Source organism: Trichosurus vulpecula, chromosome 3 (assembly GCF_011100635.1).
Source record: "Trichosurus vulpecula isolate mTriVul1 chromosome 3, mTriVul1.pri, whole genome shotgun sequence".
Lineage (NCBI taxonomy): Eukaryota > Metazoa > Chordata > Mammalia > Diprotodontia > Phalangeridae > Trichosurus > Trichosurus vulpecula.
Window position 1 is genome coordinate 129172598 of NC_050575.1, and position 17054 is coordinate 129189651.

Consider the following 17054-nt stretch of genomic DNA (forward strand, 5'->3'; position numbering starts at 1 on the left):
AGGAAAAAGAAAATGCCCCCAAATATCATATTCACTTGGATTGTACTAGTTGGCTAAACAAGAGACAAACCTCTAGGAAAAATTTAACTCCTCCTCTGACTACAACCAATCACTAAGTCATCAATGGCTAAGCAAGGTATTTAGCCTTGATCTGATAACTTTCCTCCAGTTACCAGTTGCCATTAATTCAATTACATTCAATAAACATTTGTTAAATGCTTCTTTGTGTAAAGTAGCATATAATAGTAGCATAAATTAGTCCCTGCCCTTCGGGACTTCACAGAGGCTTGCAGAAATGTGGGAGTGTAGTAGAAAGGATGGTAGAATTGGGAATCAGCAGAGACGTTGGTTCAAATGCCATTTCTGACACTTGTTTCAACATTTGTTTCATGCCATTTATTTCAACAATCTGGCTAGCAGCTTCTGTGGGGGTGTAAGATCCACCCACAGCCAGCACCCAGAAAGCTGCCAACAGCACAGGTTCTTTTGATCTGCTTAACTAAGGAAAGCAAGGTGAAGGGGCTGACAAGTTTACTTTAATCCAGCATACAGACAGCATTCACTTAGTTCAGGGGAAAAAGCCAGCACCCTGAACTTCAGCACAAAATACAAACAAATTACAAATATCAACAGACAGACCCAATACAATTCATAGTTACCAACATCTAGGTATATAACCACGTGCAATTCACTTAACCTATTTGAGTATCCATTTCTTCATATGTAAAATGGGGATGATAATATAAGCAAAACCTACCCTCACAGGGTTGTTAAGGAGGGTCAAATGAGATAACATGCTAAATCTTAAAAAAAAAAAAACCCTACATATTATCAGTAACTATTCCTACTCTTAATAACAGTAGAGAAGATGTAAAAACTATATTGAGGACAATCATAGTGGTTATTTTAAGTGTGTATGAGAGGTCTAAGTAAAATTGTATGTGAGGAAGAGACCACATAAAGTTGACGGAACTTGAACCCAATGAGTACGTTACCTAGTGGAATACATGGAGTAATACCTAACTTGTGAGTCCCAAGACCTGGTTCAAATCTCAGTTATCACACTTACTGGCTCTATTACCATGGAATGGCAAGTCAATTCACCTCCCATGAGTTTCAGTTTCTTCCTTTATAAAATGAGATTAATAATAAACCATCTCAAACAGCTGTTTGCAGAACACAATGATTAAAGGCTTTAAGGAGCTATAGAAATGTGAGCTGTCACTATGATTCTTAAAACAAGAGCCTTGCTACAACAGTACTTACTTGCAACCTCCAACAAAAGCCTTTTGTGAAAATCAAATTAAATATGGTGGGTGATAAATATAGTGAGAGGATAAAGCAGAAGACTTATTCTGTTGCTTGTGTGACCTTGGGCAAGTCATTTTTTTCTTTCTAGTCTTCAATTTCCTCATCTGTATAATTAAGGGCCTCAATTAACCCCTCTCAGACCAAGACAAACCTAACCATAAAGTAAACAAAACAGAAGATGAATAGAATTTTAGAAAAGTTAGATATAGAAAATCTTGTACATGAACAATATTGAGTGAGAATAGAAAACAGTATTTCTATTTCTTAGCTGTACATGGCACCTTCACAAAAATTGACCATGTATCATAAAGGTTCACAAACAACTGCAGAAAAGCAGAAATATTGAATGTGTCTTTTGCTAACTAAAATTACATTCAATAAAGGGGCTTTGAAACAGATTAAAATTAATTGGAAATTAACTTAATCCTAAACAATGGGTGGGTCGGAAGACAAATCATAGAAACAATAACTTCATTAAAGAAAACGGCAGCAATGAGACAATATAATTTGTGGGATGCAGCTGAAGCAGAACTTAGGGGAAAATTTCTACCTCCAATTCCTTACAGCAATAAAAGAGAAAGAACATATCAGTGAATTGGACATGTAACATAAAAAAAAATAGAAAAACAACAAATTAACCCCCCCAATTAAATATCAAAATAGAAATCTTGAAACTCAAGAGATATCTGCAAAACTGAAAGCTAAAAAAATCGAATTAATAAATAAAATAGGAATTGTTTTTTGAAGAAACAAATAATAAAACAGATAAGCTACTGTCTAATTTTTTTTTAAAGAAGAAAAGCAAATCACTAGTATCAAAACTGAAAAAGATGTATTCACAGCCAATGAAGAAGAAATAAAAGCAATTAGGAGTTATTTTGCCCAATTATATGCCAATAAAACTGACAATCTAAATGAAATGGATGTATATTTACAAAATTATATTTAACTGCCCAGATTGAAAGAACAGGAAATAGAATACTTAAATAATTCAATCTTAAAAAAAGAAATTGAACAAGACATAAGTAGACTCTCTAAGATAAAAAACCCAGGACCAGACGGATTTATAAGCAAATTCTACCAAATATTTAAAGGACATATAACTCCAGTACTACATAAACTGAAAAAAAACTGGTAAAGGAGTACTACCAAATTCCTCCTATGACACAAATATAATATTTCTTAATACTTAAACCAAGGAAGGTCAAAACAGAGAAAGAAAATTATAGAACAATTTCCCCAATGAATATTAATACAAAAATATTAAATGAAATAATAGCAATGAGACTATACAACATATCACAAAAATAATGCACTATTTCTAACAGTGATGCAGGGGTGGCTCAATATTAGAAACACTGTAAACATAAATGACCATTTTAATAACAAAAACAACGAGGCAGCTAGGTGGCGCAGTGAGTAGAGTACCAGCCCTGGGGTCAGGAGGACCTGAGTTCAAACCCGGGCTCAGACACTTGACACATGTACTTAGCTGTGTGACCCTGGGCAAGTCACTTAACCCCAATTGCCCTGCCAAAAAGCAAAAAAAAAAAAAAAAAAAAAAAAAAAAAAATCTCACGATTGTTTCAAGAGATGCAGAAAAATCTTTTAACAAAATTTAACACTCATCGCACTGGAAAACACAGGATGAATGAAGCTTTCTTTAAAATGATAATTAATATCTCTCTAAAACCAAGAGCAAGCATTATCTGTAATGGAAATAAGCTACATGCCTTTCCAATAAGATCAGGAGGTGAAGTGAGGATGCTCACAATCACTATTATTATGTAAAACTGGACTAGAAATGCTAGCTACAGCAAAAAGACAAAAACAAAAGAAATTGAAGAAATAAGCATAGGCAATGAGGAAACAAAATTATAACTTTTTATATATATATGCTGGTTTACTTAGAACCCTAGAGTCAATTCTAACTAACTGAAACTACAAATTTCAGCAAAATTGCAGGATATAAACAAACCTACACAAAGCACCCAGATTTCTGTATATTACCAATAAAACCCAGCAGGATGGGACAGAGAATCCTATTTAAAATAACCAAGGACTAAATCCTACCTGGTAATAGTGTATTATTCTATTGATGAGTTGCTGCAATCTTTTTGTTAATATTTTATTTAAAATTTTTGCATCAATATTCATTAGAGAAATTGGTCTATAATTTTCTTTCTCTGTTTTGACTCTACCTGGTTTGGGTATTAGTACCATATTTGTGTCATAAAAATAATTTGGTAGGACTCCTTCTTCACCTATTTTCCCAAATAGTCTACAAAGTATTGGAATTAGTTGTTCTTTAAATGTTTGATAGAATTCACATGTAAAATGGGTTCATGATTTAGGAGTAAAAGCTGATACTATAAGTAATTTGGGAAAGCAAGGAATAGTTTACTTATCAAATTTATGGAAAAGTAAAGAATTCATGACCCAACAAGAGATAGAGAGCACTACAAAATGCAAAATGGATAATTTTGATTATGTCAAATTGAAATGTTTTTGTACAAAAAAAGCCAATGCAACAAAAATTAGAAGGGAAGCAGAAAATTGGGAGAAAATCTTTGCAACTAGTATCTCTGATAAAGGCCTCATTTCTAAAATATACAGGGAACTGAGCCAAATATATAGGAATACAAGCCATTCCCCAATTGAGAAATGGTCAAAGGATATGAACAGGCAGTTCTCAGAGGAAGAAATTAAAGCTATCTATAGGCATATGAAAAAATGCTCTGGATCACTACTGATTAGAGAAATGCAAATCAAAAACAACTCTTAGATACCACATCTCTCCTGTCAGATTGGCTAAAATAACAAAACAGGAAAATGATAAATGCCGGAAAGGATGTGGAGAAATTGGAACACTGTTCCATTGCTGGTGGAGTTGTGAGCTGATCCAGCCATTTTGGAAAGCAATTTGGAACTATGCCCAAAGGGCTATAAAAATGTTCATACCCTTTGACCCAGCAATACCACTTCTAGGGTTGTATCCCAAAGAAATCACAAAAGCGGGAAAAGGACCCATATGTACAAGGATATTTATAGCGGCTCTTTTTGTGGTAGCCAAGAAGTGGAAATCAAAGGGATGCCCATCAATTGGGAAATGGCTGAACAAGCTGTGGTATATGAAGGTGATGGAATACTATTGTGCCATAAGAAATGGGGATGATACGGACTTTGTAACAACCTGGAAAAACCTACATGACATAATGCTGAGTGAGCGGAGCAGAGCCAGGAGAACATTGTACACAACCACAGATATATGGATTCCGTGAGGACCAACCCTGACATACTTCGCTCTTCTCAGCAACGTAAGGTGCAAGGACAACTCCAGGGGACTCACGATGGAGAATGCTATCTCCATCCAGAGAAAGAACTGTGAAGTTTGAATACAGATTGAGGCACACTACATGCTCCCCTTTTTTGCTTCTCTTTTGTTTTTGTTTATGGGTTTTTTTTTTTTGGTTCTGTTTCTTCTTTCTCATGATTCATTCCATTGGTCATAATTCTTCTCCACAGCTTGACTAGTGTATAAATTAATTCAATGCGAAGTTTATACATGGTAGTTAAATGAGATTCCATGCCGTCTTGGGGAGGGAGGGGGGAGAGGGGGGGGAGAAAATCTGGAACTCAAAATTATGTAGAACCGTGTGTGGTAAACTAAAAATAAAAAAAAATTTTAAAAAAAGAGATTTTAAAAAAATGAATAAAGAGAAAAAAAAATAACCAAGGACACTATTAAAATTCTTGGAAATCTACCTGCCAAGACCCAAACAACAAATTATACAAACACAATTACAAAACACTTTACGCACAAATAAAGATGTCTAAGTAACTGAATAAATGTTGTTTAATCATGGCTAGGCTAAGCCAATACACTAAAAATTAATTTACCTATTCAGTACCATATCAATCAAACTACCAAAGAATTACTTAACAAAGCTGGAAAAAAATAATACCAAAATTCATCTGGAGGAACAAAGGGAAGAATATCAAAGGAATCAATGAAAAAAAAAAAGGGAAGAAAAAGGACTAAACAGTACCAGACCTCAAACTACACTACACAGCTTTATTTGTCAAAACAATTAGTATTGGGCAAGAAAGAGTTTTCCTGAAACTATCCCCTTCATCACTTATAACACAATAATATTCCATCACATTCATATACCAAAATTTTTTAGTGAACATGACTAATGTGGAAATCTGTTTTGTATTACTATACATATTTGTACTGGGTTTTGTTTTTCTTGACTTCTCAATGGGTGGGGAGGTGTGGGAAAGGGAGTAAATCTAGGACTGAAAATAAAATCGATTTTAAAAAAACAAAATGATGGGGTTGAACTAGATAATTTCTAAGGTCCCTTCCCTTCCAGTTCTAGGTCTTATGACGCAATGACTATGTCACATTGGCTTCTAGGGACTCTATGGATGCTTTCATTTTCCTGGAGCTGCAGAGAACAAAAATGATGGCAAGGTATGGGCTAATAATACAGGCACTATTGGCTATAGGAGCTGTTAGCCAGGACACTCCAAAAAAGCAGGTTCAAAGACTGCTGGCACAAGTGCTGGAAGACGGGGCTGTGAGTTCTGTAGGATGAAAAACGTTTACTTGGAAAGAACAGGAAGGAGGAATCCAATGAAGGCCCTAGATGCAGGTGAGCAGTAAGATCAGTAGTTGGACTCCTTGGACATTTCCTTTGCATTTGGCATTAATGTGGGTTTTTTGTTTGGTTTTTTAGTCCCTGAAGAGCTGTTTTTGGTCAGCCCTAGGAGCTGTTATCTTTGAGCCTAGGAGACTGGACTAATAAAAAGAAGTGGCCAGGGTGAGTAGCTGCTAGGTCCTACTCTAAGTCACTCCACAGCCCTAAGGACAATGTACTTTAGTGGACCTCATCTTGAGAAATCCAACTTTGAAACTATAAATGCTAGAGCAATAGATTACATTTAATAGCCCTCATTTCTATGCAGTTTTCAAATTTACAAAGCTCAAATCCTTGATGTAGATATTAGGGAGGTTCTGGGATCTAGGTAAATGCCTGAACAACTCACTTACTTTGAGTGCTAAATGCTAATGCCAACCCCATTTTATTCAAGAGGAGGAGAGTCAAAGCGGTAAGGTGACTTGGCCAGTCATACAGCTGAGGAGCCAAAGCCCAAACATGAACCCAGACTTCTGATGAGAAATCCAGGGCCCTTCTACCAGGAGACTATGTGATCTCTCACCATCATTGCCGCTGCTCTTCTGCTTCCTGTTATTTCGGTTTTGTCATTCCCTCTGCTGTCCTACGCTCCCCTACCTTTTGATTCTGCTGTTCATTCTCAAGCTTCAAACACTCATGCTCAGCCTGCAACGTGACCAACCTCTTCTCAGAACAAGTTGTGGTAATCTGAGCCTACAATTTGGGGAAGGAGAGTTAGTTTTCTGAATAATGTATATTTTTTATGGGTAGGTCCCTCCCAGCTCTAAAATTCCAAGATTGTAACAGTGTAACAAATGAATAATGAAAAACATCACAAAGACTCTATTAACTAAAATATCACAGAACAAAAGATGCAACTTATTGTCAAATATTATAGAAAATGTAGAAATAGGACCAAGAATGATTTGGTAAGACTTTGAGAGTAAGAATACCAAAAAAAACCTACAAAGACATTAGTTTGCTACTCAGAATAAACCTGGACCAAGAAATAACTTGCGGTGCCTTTCCATTTCTACACTCACTTCACTTACTGAATAAGTAAATCCACTTCCAGTGAACGTGCTTTGGAAGAGATATTCATGCATGGCTTTGTATATGATGATTTGCTGGGGGTGGGTTGGAGGTCAGCATGGAATGATCACATGAAGTGAAGGGATTCTAAGGAGTAATTCTTCTAGGATTCATAGGAATGTGACTTGCTGGCAGAAAGAGCAAGCAACTGAAAATGGGGAACTGGCCCTTCCCCCCGGAGCATCAGCTGAAGTTTCTGCTTAACAACATTCCCTATTCACCTCAAGGAATAGGAAGATCCAGCAGACATGAAGGAGTCTAGAGCAAAGCAATCAAGTGCCCATCCATGCCCTTCTCAGTCAGTGGTGCCAAAGCAAAGGCCTAGGTGCTCGAGTATTTTTCTAGAGCAATGGAAAAGACTGGTGAGAAGACTGTAGGGGAGACCACAGCAGCCCCGCCTGCCTTTGGCCAGAAGTGATCCAGGAAGGCATCGTGAAAGCAATCTGGAAATCTGTATTCTGGCCTGGGCTCTGACCCATAGCAGCTGTGTGACCCTGGAGGTCTCCTTCACCTCTAAGTCTGTCTCCTAACGGGTACAAGAAGGATCAAAGAGGTCTGCAGCACCCACCTCATGGGGTTTTTATAAGGCTCAAATAATAAATCTATAATAAAACACTGTCAAATCTTACCATGTTACATAAACATAAGCTGTTTTTACTGATCCTCATCTGGTTCCTCTCACCTTTTCTTCATTGGAGTTCAAATAGAAAATAGGCCAGCCTCAGTGGCAGTCAGGATGACAGAAACTACATGCATATATGTATTTCATCCTGTTCTGCATGATTTTGATTTCTCCTGCTAGTTTCTACATTTTGAAAGCTTTCTCTGGATGTAGCGGAGAGATAATTTATTAAGTTGATATTCACTAATTTAATTTTTATTTTATGGAGTAGTTATTATCTGGGCAACTGTGGGTAACAATTCTGTCTCAACAGTCCAATTCCAGTTTATCTAGTGAAATTTCAAAGATTTTGTAAAGTCTACACTTGTGTAACAGGGATTTGTCATCTGCTGGTTTATGAAAAATAGCAAGCTTCTGAAGAATAACTACAGCCACCAGGTCATATCTTGCTAAGCTTTTATGGTCTACAGTGACATATATTTCCTTGAATAATCTGCTTTGATCAGTGTAAAAATTATTGTTTTTATGATCTCATTCTCATCTTTATTCAATGAAGTTCAAATAGAAATGGGCCTGGGAAAGGTCATTATGTTGCTGTTACTCTTTTAGATCTAATGTTCTATGAACTATTGTGCAGGTGAACAGCTTTTTAAAAAAAAACAGACATAAGTATTAGAATGTCAAATCTTCTGTAAGCTCATAGAAAGGAACTTTGGGGCAATTCTAGTACTAGAAAGAATGACAGGGAGAACATGTACTTCAGCCTTGCTTCAACATGGTTTTTGGTTTCTTTCACTAGGTTTCTACACATTTAAAACTTTAATTCCATGTAGTTAGGAGATTATGAGCATCTGGTATGAAGACATCTATTAAAAATGTTCTTAAATGTTTATGAACCAGCATTATGTCTGGGTAATTGAGAGCAGAAACTTCCTTTGTCCTAATACTCTAGTTCTAGTGTAATTTACTTCCAGAATTCTCGAGGATATTTTGAGGTCTATATTTGTCATACGGGTATTTGTCAGCTGTTAGTTTATGAAGGAGGGTGAGCTTTTAATGCAAGGCTCTGACCACCAGGTGTTCTACAATATCAGCAGGAGGGGAATTTTTACAACCTGTTATAGTGATTATGCTGCAGTTTCTATCACTTTCTTACAAAGTGCGCATCGATCAATTAAGTCTGAACTCTGAAAGAGTAAACTTCCTGTAATTTCTGGTGGTAAAACCTGTACTTGCATCACTAACATAAATCCATTGTAAATCCTGTAAACAAATCCTTAAGACTCAGCCATTTCTTAAACGCTTCCTGATACACTGTTGGTGGAATTCATGTGGATGTTGCTGATTATGGGCCTTTTGATTTCACTCTTGGATCTTAGTTATTTCACAGGCCCATTTGGAAGTATAAATCACTTCTGGATACATTTGCCCCATTGAGTGGCATGTCCCTATTATTAGCCTTTACCAGCATTTTTTAAAGTGATGTCAGTTCCATAAACATCTTGGTTGTTTTTAACCTCTTAATCATCTGCTCTGAAAATATCTTTCTTTTTTTTTGGGGGGGGGGAGGATTTGGAGGGAGGAAGGCAGGGCAATTGGGGTTAAATGACTTGCCCAAGGTCACACAGCTAGTAAGTGTGTCAAGTGTCTGAGGCCGCTTTTGAACTCAGATCCTCCTGACTCCAGGGCCAGTGCTCCACTCACTGCGCCACCTAGCTGCCCCTGAAAATATCTTTCATTCATTTTCTTCCTTATTGACGAGGAAGTGTTAACCTTTTTATGGCTAACTTTGGGTAACAGCACCCAAAGTTTGTTTCATATTGTGGGAGTTAATATTATCATCATCTTATTATTTTTGGTGGCAGAACTGATAGCAATGGTCCAGAATCAAGTCACTATCCTATTACTCTTTTATATTTGACATTCTACAGACTTTGGACAGGTGGTAAAATAACTGTTCTTTGTTAAAGCTGAATAAAATATTAGGATACAAGTGTTCCTCTTAGGTTCACTGTAAGCATCCTCAGTACATACCCAGACTTGAGTCTAAGCCATTTTACAGGCTGCATCCAGAGGGAAACCGCTTTCAGGTTCATTGTACAAATTCAGTGGTAGTATCTATTGTCAGTCTTTATAATTGCTTGTAATCTGCTTATTACTGACAACTGCTTATTTCACAAGTATTTCTGTAGATTTTTTCAACCTATTTATTACTTGCTTTGCAAACATATTATTTTTCTACCTCCTCTTTGGTGATGAAGTGTTAATCTTTTTATAGCTACCTCTGGATGACAGACCCTGAATTTTGTTAAGGTTGTATGGATTTTGGTGAGGACACTTTCCAAATTTGTTACAGTTCATTTTATAGTTTTAAAAATGGTCATTAAAATTGGTATTGTGTAGTAATTGCTTTAAATATGTTCTTCCTGTTCAGTTTTGATTTTACGCTGACAACAAGTCTCTTAACATAGTCAGCCACAGCCTTTATTTCTAATGTGTCTTGCCTGGAGGACAGCAAAATATCTGTAGATATTACTTTCATTTATTGATTCAACGTGACCTCCAAATTCAAGCTTGAAGCTCTCCATCTCTCTCCTTGGTGTACATTAAGAATTTTAAACTTATTGTCTCCAACTGACATTTTGATAATATTAGAGGAAGATTCTATGAGATGAAGGATCTGTCTAATGTCTTTCTCAGTGGAGCTATTATAGTGTGATATTACCATGTCCTTCAAATGACTAATAAGATGTTTTGGTTCAATTCACTCTTTAATTTGGAATACTGAAGTTGTATTTAAGAGAAATAATAATAGATTTTAGACTATACAGAACTACAATGAGTTTAAATGGTTCCCTTGAAAATGCCATGTTTTATATCAATCATTCTTGAAACAACTGCTTTGATGGTATGTTCTAAAAACAGTTTTCCATTTGGAATTTCAGGTACTCTAGTATTCTGACCATACTGGGGTATATTTTATACAATCGCTAGTACACAAATAAGCCATGAGTGAGGAACTGAAAGGCTATGTAAAAATCAAAAGGCACTATAAATGTTAAGAGCTGTCATGACAGCTTGTTCAACAATTACCAAAGGAATGAGTTGCTTTTTATAATGATCTCATAACTGTAAAATCTAATGGCCACCTCAGTCATCATTCTTCTTGAACTCTTTGCAATTTCTGACACTGTTCTTCTTCTCTTCTGGATATTCTCTCCTGTCTGGTTTTTCTTGACACTGTTCTCTCCTGGTTCTCCTACCTGTCAGATGACTTCAGCTTTGTCTCCTTTGCTGGATCTTCCATTAGGTCACACTCACTAACCATGGGTACTGCCCAAGAGTCTATCTCTACATACCATCTTATGCTTCTAAATTACCTTGACTGGTGTTCTCATCAGCTTCCATGGGATTAAATTATCATTTCTATGCAGATGATTCTCAAATCTACTTGTCCAGCTCTAACCTTTCTCCTGATTTCCAGTTTCATATCAACAACCAACTACACCTCGACTAGATGTCGCAAATACATTTTAAACTGAACATGTCCACAACTGAAATCATTGTCTTTCTCTAAACCCTCCCCTCATCCCAACTTCCCTATTACTGCAGGGGGTAGAATCATCATCTTCTCAGTTACGAGGCTCATAAACCTGGTGTCATCCTTCACCACTCAACTACACTCACCTCACATTTTGAATATATTACCAAATCTTACTGTTTCTATCTTCAAAATATCTCCCCTATATGACCCCATTTCTCCACTTACATAATCGCCATGCTGGTGTAGGCCATCATCTTCTCTTGCCTGGATTGTGCCAATAGCTTTTTGGTTGGAAACCAAACCTTGTCTCCCCATTCGATCCTCCACTCGGCTGCTAAACTAATCTTCCTAAAGCATAAGTCTGACCATGTCAACACCCTACTAAGTAAACTCCAGCAGATCCCCATTACCTCCATAATTAAATATAAAATCCTCTTGTTTGACTTTTAAAAGTCCTTTGCAGTCTTCTTACACTTTATTCACCTCCACATACGCTATGATCCAGTGACATGGGCCTCCTTGTTCTTCGTTGGTCAACACACTCCATCTCCCAAATCCATTTTCACTGACTGTCCTCCATGCCCAGAATGCTCTCTCCTTCTCACCTCTGCCTCCTGGCTTCCCTCAAGACTCAGCTCAACTCTCACCTTTTATAAGCAGTCTTTCCCCCTCCACTGCTAGTGCTTTCCCTCTGAGATCATTTTCCCTCTATCCTATTTATATCTTGTGTGTGCGTAATTGTTTGTGTGTTGTCTCCCTCATTAGAATGTAAGCCTTTTTTGCCATTCATTCTGTATCCCAAGCACTTCTGTGCCCCATCCAGAGGAAGTGGTTAACAAATAGTTGTTCACTCAAAGACTCTAACCCCTGGGACTTTGTGCTACCCTCCTTTTTAATCCTCAGTCAATATATTATTTTGTTGTGTATAGAGATCTTTTTTTTTAGTGATATAAGCTGTAAATACTTTTTTTTAAAGTATATAAAAATGTCACTGGCATGTATTTGGAGGAGTTGCTTTTGTTTTCATCTTCTAGTAATAAAATGCTTTCTATTGAGAAAGGTGCGATCAGATCTGCATCTGAAAAGAAGCTGGTAAAATCTTTGCCAGTAATCCCTGTACCACTGTGAAGCATCTGAGTCAATACTTATGAATCATATCAGGTCTGGCCATATTCCAGGTTTACAGAGAAGCTGAAATTTCTGTTTACTGCTACTACAACAATAATGAAGACAATTACAACTACAGCTAAAACTACATCTACTACCATTAAAAGATAAGGTGGCATAGTGGATAGAGAGCTGATGTTGGAACTCTTAAGTCAAGACAACATGGACTGAAGTCTTGTCTCTGACACATCCTGACTGTGTGACCCTGGGCAAGTCACTAAACCTCTCAGTATGACTGCTAACTCTGTAAGTATCACTGCATCTGTTTTTGTTTTTTTGGAGGGGGAAAGGCAGGGCAATTGGGGTTAAGTGACTTGCTCAAGGTCACACAGCTAGTAAATGTGTCAAGTGTCTGAGGCCGAATTTGAACTCAGGTCCTCCTGACTCCAGGGCCGATGCTCTACTCACTTCTCCACCTAGCTGCCCCTAACTCTCTAAGTATCTAAGTCGCGGAACTGAAGAATTGTATTAGCAGAAAGTTTGCTTATCTAGAGCTTTCTACATCAACAAAAGCATAGATGTGGACCAAAAACCATTATTAAAATGGGTATAATTATGCTTGTCCTATGAATATTAAAGTGCAATTGTACAAAAAAGCTTTTGAGAACCTTAAAACTACTCTATAAATATATTTATCATTGTAGTAACTCATTTTTATAAAGCACTTTTAAAGTTTTATAAGAATACAAATTCCCTAATTTTCAAAATTCTAATGTCAGCCACTAACACCCGATTCTTAACCCATACCTCCACCCCAGCTATCACTCTATAAATCACACACTGCCGAAAAATTTGTTAAAAACAAATTATCACTACAATTATTAGTTTATATTATTGATAAACATGTCAACTGGATTAACAATCAGATTGGAAAATTCTGTATTCTACAGAAGTCTGGAGGGACCTTTATCATTACTTTGAATTCTGAAGATCAGGAAGTTTTTCTGTGAAGTCAAAGGGCAGCCAGGTTCTTTTTACTGACATGGCTAACGGATAAAAATGCATCAATGATTCAGAAAATCTGTTAGAACAAGAATCACCATGCTAGACTCCCCCTCACTTTCTCTTAAGTAAGGTAAACTCAATTCCTCAACTAGATGGTCATCTCCTCTCCAAGCATTGTGGTAGAAGGAAAAGAACAATGAGCCTAGAGGCAAGAGAATGGGGTTCAAGTTCTGGCTTTTTCACTAGATACGATCGTGAACATTAGGTTCCTCATCTATCATATGAAAAAAAAACACACCCTAACCTACAGGGTTGTTAAGAAAATGCTATGTAAACTCTAAAATATAATATAAATGAGATATTCTTATAATTTAAAACCAAACACTAAATTTTTCATCAACTGCTGGTATAGGCACATACTATATACCAAACTGCAGTTTTACACTTACTGCTCCTGCAAGCTTAGCTATGGAACAGTCCTACAAGGGACATGAGAATAACTCACCACTTTCCCCTACCCCACTGCCCTGCACTCTTGCCTCTGTCCCTTTGTCCTATTCTAAGAATGGCCTTACTCTCTACCTCACGGACAAATGAATTTCTGTCCATCCTTTGAAGCCCAACTCAAACTTCCCTCCTAAGGAAGCTATCTCTAATCTCTCATGTAAGTAGCATTCCTCCTGAGACTTCACATAGCAATGGATTTTGCACCTCTCTACTGCACTTACCCTGTAGTAGTGTGCATTATTCCTAAGGATGTATGTGCTAACCCTGAACTCAACTCTAAGCATCTTGAAAGCAAGGATTTTGTCCCACATGAATTTTATATCTCCCCAATGGCCAGCACAATACTTTATATACATTAGAATACATAATAATTAAATCTGTTGTATTGTGTTTTATGAATCAGGGAAAGCCAGGTTCTCTTCCATAACTCACCTTCTGCAAATCAACAGAAAGCTGCTGAATGAACATTTGTAGTTCCTGTTCCCTCTGTTCCAAAGTAGTGATCTTACTTTCTGCACCTGTTTCTGCAGCCAACAAGTGATCTCTTAATTGGAAAAGAAAACACACAGAGCATGTAATGAGCACATCTGGATAACTCAGCTAAAATAGGTTCTGCATGCAAAAACCTCATGCCCATCTAAAATGCAATTAACTGAGACTATTCCCTCTGATTTCCTTAAAAGAGGATACAAGAAGAGATGGGGCCTAACTAAGCAATTGTGAGAAATTCTTCACTAACAGACACAAATGCTTACTCAACATTGATCAAAGAATAAGCCATTACACTGCAGGGGAAGAGGCAGCTCTGTCTACAGCTGTCTTGTGATCCCAGGCTGAACTAGATTTGCTGTCACAACAGACCTAGAACCAAATGCTGAACTCATGTATGAGGCACAGGCAAGGTAGAACGAATTCAGTCCCTGGAATGGACTGAACTCAAAAGAATATTACAAGGTGAAACTGGGAAAAAAGCATAGGCCAGCTAAGTTCAGAATGTTATCAAAACCAATCCCTATCGGCCCCATAGACCAAGCAATAACCTCTGTTCTTCCAGCGCCGAATACTGCCTCTGCAAAATCTCCAGCTCACAGCTTAAATCTGAAGAGACCTGAATAGAGGCCAACAGTTCCTCATGTGCATGACTCAATTCTCTGCTTCTTGCCTCCATCTCCTGTTCCATTTTCGCCAGACTTTCTTCCTTTTTCAAAAGCTTTCAAGTTGCAAAATAAAGAATACACACAGTGGCTATAATAATGTCAATAAAAAAAATACTAAAAGGCAGCTAAACTCAACTTACATGTAATGTCCAATTTTGGACTCTGAGAATAGACCAGAACACAGTTTCCACCTTTCAGTACAGAGTTGGGAACCATGGGTGTAAAATGTTGTATAAATTTTTTTTTTGCTTGATTGTTTTTCATTATAGTGAAGAGTTCTTTGGGTTGAGGGAATTTATTAGGAGATAAATAATATCATGTAAAAATCATCAACAAAAATTTTAAAGCTATTAAGATGTTAACGTTGAGAGTAAACATGGATTGATGCTAAGAGGCCACCTTGAACAGTTTACATTTTTAGAAAAAAAAATCTAAGCAAGGTGAACTTATAAGCTCCTAAGGAAATTATATATACGTGCACAATAATTTTATACAGTATTTTAGTGAATCAATTGTAGTGCAAAAGACATGAAAGATTTTCAGTGTATATGAACAAAAATGTATATGTATCAACAACTAAAAAGACTTGAATGGCAATGTCCTAGAGTAACTACTGGTGTTTGTTTTAACTTTCATCAAGTAAGATTAATCTCTTCAAAAATATTTTATTAAGTTCCCACTAGATATACTTAACTGAGATGCTCACCATGTGCTTGACTTTGGCCAGCTCCTGCTGCTGGAATCCCTCTAATTCATCAATTTCGTCCCTCTTTTGGAATAGATTCAAACTTTGGTTCTTCATTTCCTGTAACTGAGCTGTCAACAGCCTTTTATCCTATTTGAAAAAACAAGACACTATCATGGGCACTAAGAGAGCAAGTGGTTTGGTTTGGGTTTGTCAAAAAAATTTTTTTCCCTAAAATAAAGTCCCTAGGTGAATATTCTATGTTAATAGCTTTATAATATTAACAGCCTTTTAATATTTTATATTAACAATAACATTGATAAGAATTACAACTGTGACCAAGACTTAATAGTTAGCAATAATGTTCAATTAATAAAAAATTTTCTAAAAAGGCCAGGGATGAGGTAGATGAAGACTGAGATTATCTGAAACATTCAGTTAACTAAATCTGACCATCAGTTCCAAACTGCCATTCCCCTTCTCCATGCACAATGACATCCTGAACTGGTTGACTAATAACTGGATCAAGACTGAATGCCAAGGGGCAGCCAGGTGGCTCAGTGAATAGAGCACTGGCCTTGGAGTCAGGAGGGCCTAAGTTCAAATTCGACCTCAGACACTTGATACTTACTAGCTGAGTGACCTTGGGCAAGTCACTTAACCCCAACTGCCTAATCTCCCCCCTCCAAAAAAAAACCAAAAGACTGAATGCCTTTAAAAATTACAATATATTCAAGTGGAATTCTAGCTAAACTGACAACAATTCAGCATGAAGGGTGTCAGCAAGCCAAATTTGTTGACCACAAATTACTGTAAAGGATCACAAATGTATCAGTTATTTCTATCTCTAACTTAAAAAGATTAAAATCATCTACAAGATTTACTATTGCCTATATTCAAAGTGGTTTAAAAGTACTAGACAAGCATTTTCATCGCCCTATAATTAGCCCCAAAGATGATTTTTCATAGAATCAAATGAAGGGAACCTAGGTCCAATTTTATTTAGAATTATCTCCTATCTTACGAATACAAAAATAAAGTCTAGTTCGTTAACTTAACTCAATGGTTTTCAATAGTTTAAGAACCACAACTTTTACAACATTTCTTTTAGCTTGAGAATATCTGACCCAAATAATCTCTTCACCTAAGAGAGTAATCATCAACGAAATTTGTGGTTTTATTGAGGGCATGATTTGCAATTATATTTCACAAAACCCCAGTACTCCATGTCACAGGAACTCATTAAGAAAATTTTGTTGGCAATGATGTTTTCTCACTCAAAAAAATTAAATTATACATTTATCAAAAATGCCAATTAGGGGTAGCAATTTTGGCATAT

The 17054-nt window shown here is 36.7% G+C and overlaps 1 protein-coding gene across 3 annotated transcripts in view; it reads right to left on the reverse strand.

Annotated features, from left to right (window-relative positions):
- Positions 1 to 17054, reverse strand: part of GOLGA1 (golgin A1) — a 63333-nt gene that overhangs the window by 33856 nt on the left and 12423 nt on the right. For all 3 annotated transcript variants that reach the window (XM_036748873.1, XM_036748875.1, XM_036748874.1), the window contains 3 exons: positions 15737 to 15865; positions 14914 to 15083; positions 14306 to 14417 (listed from right to left, as the gene is read on the reverse strand). In XM_036748873.1, the coding sequence (XP_036604768.1) occupies positions 14306 to 14417; positions 14914 to 15083; positions 15737 to 15865 (411 nt within the window). The remainder of the gene's footprint in view (positions 1 to 14305; positions 14418 to 14913; positions 15084 to 15736; positions 15866 to 17054) is intronic.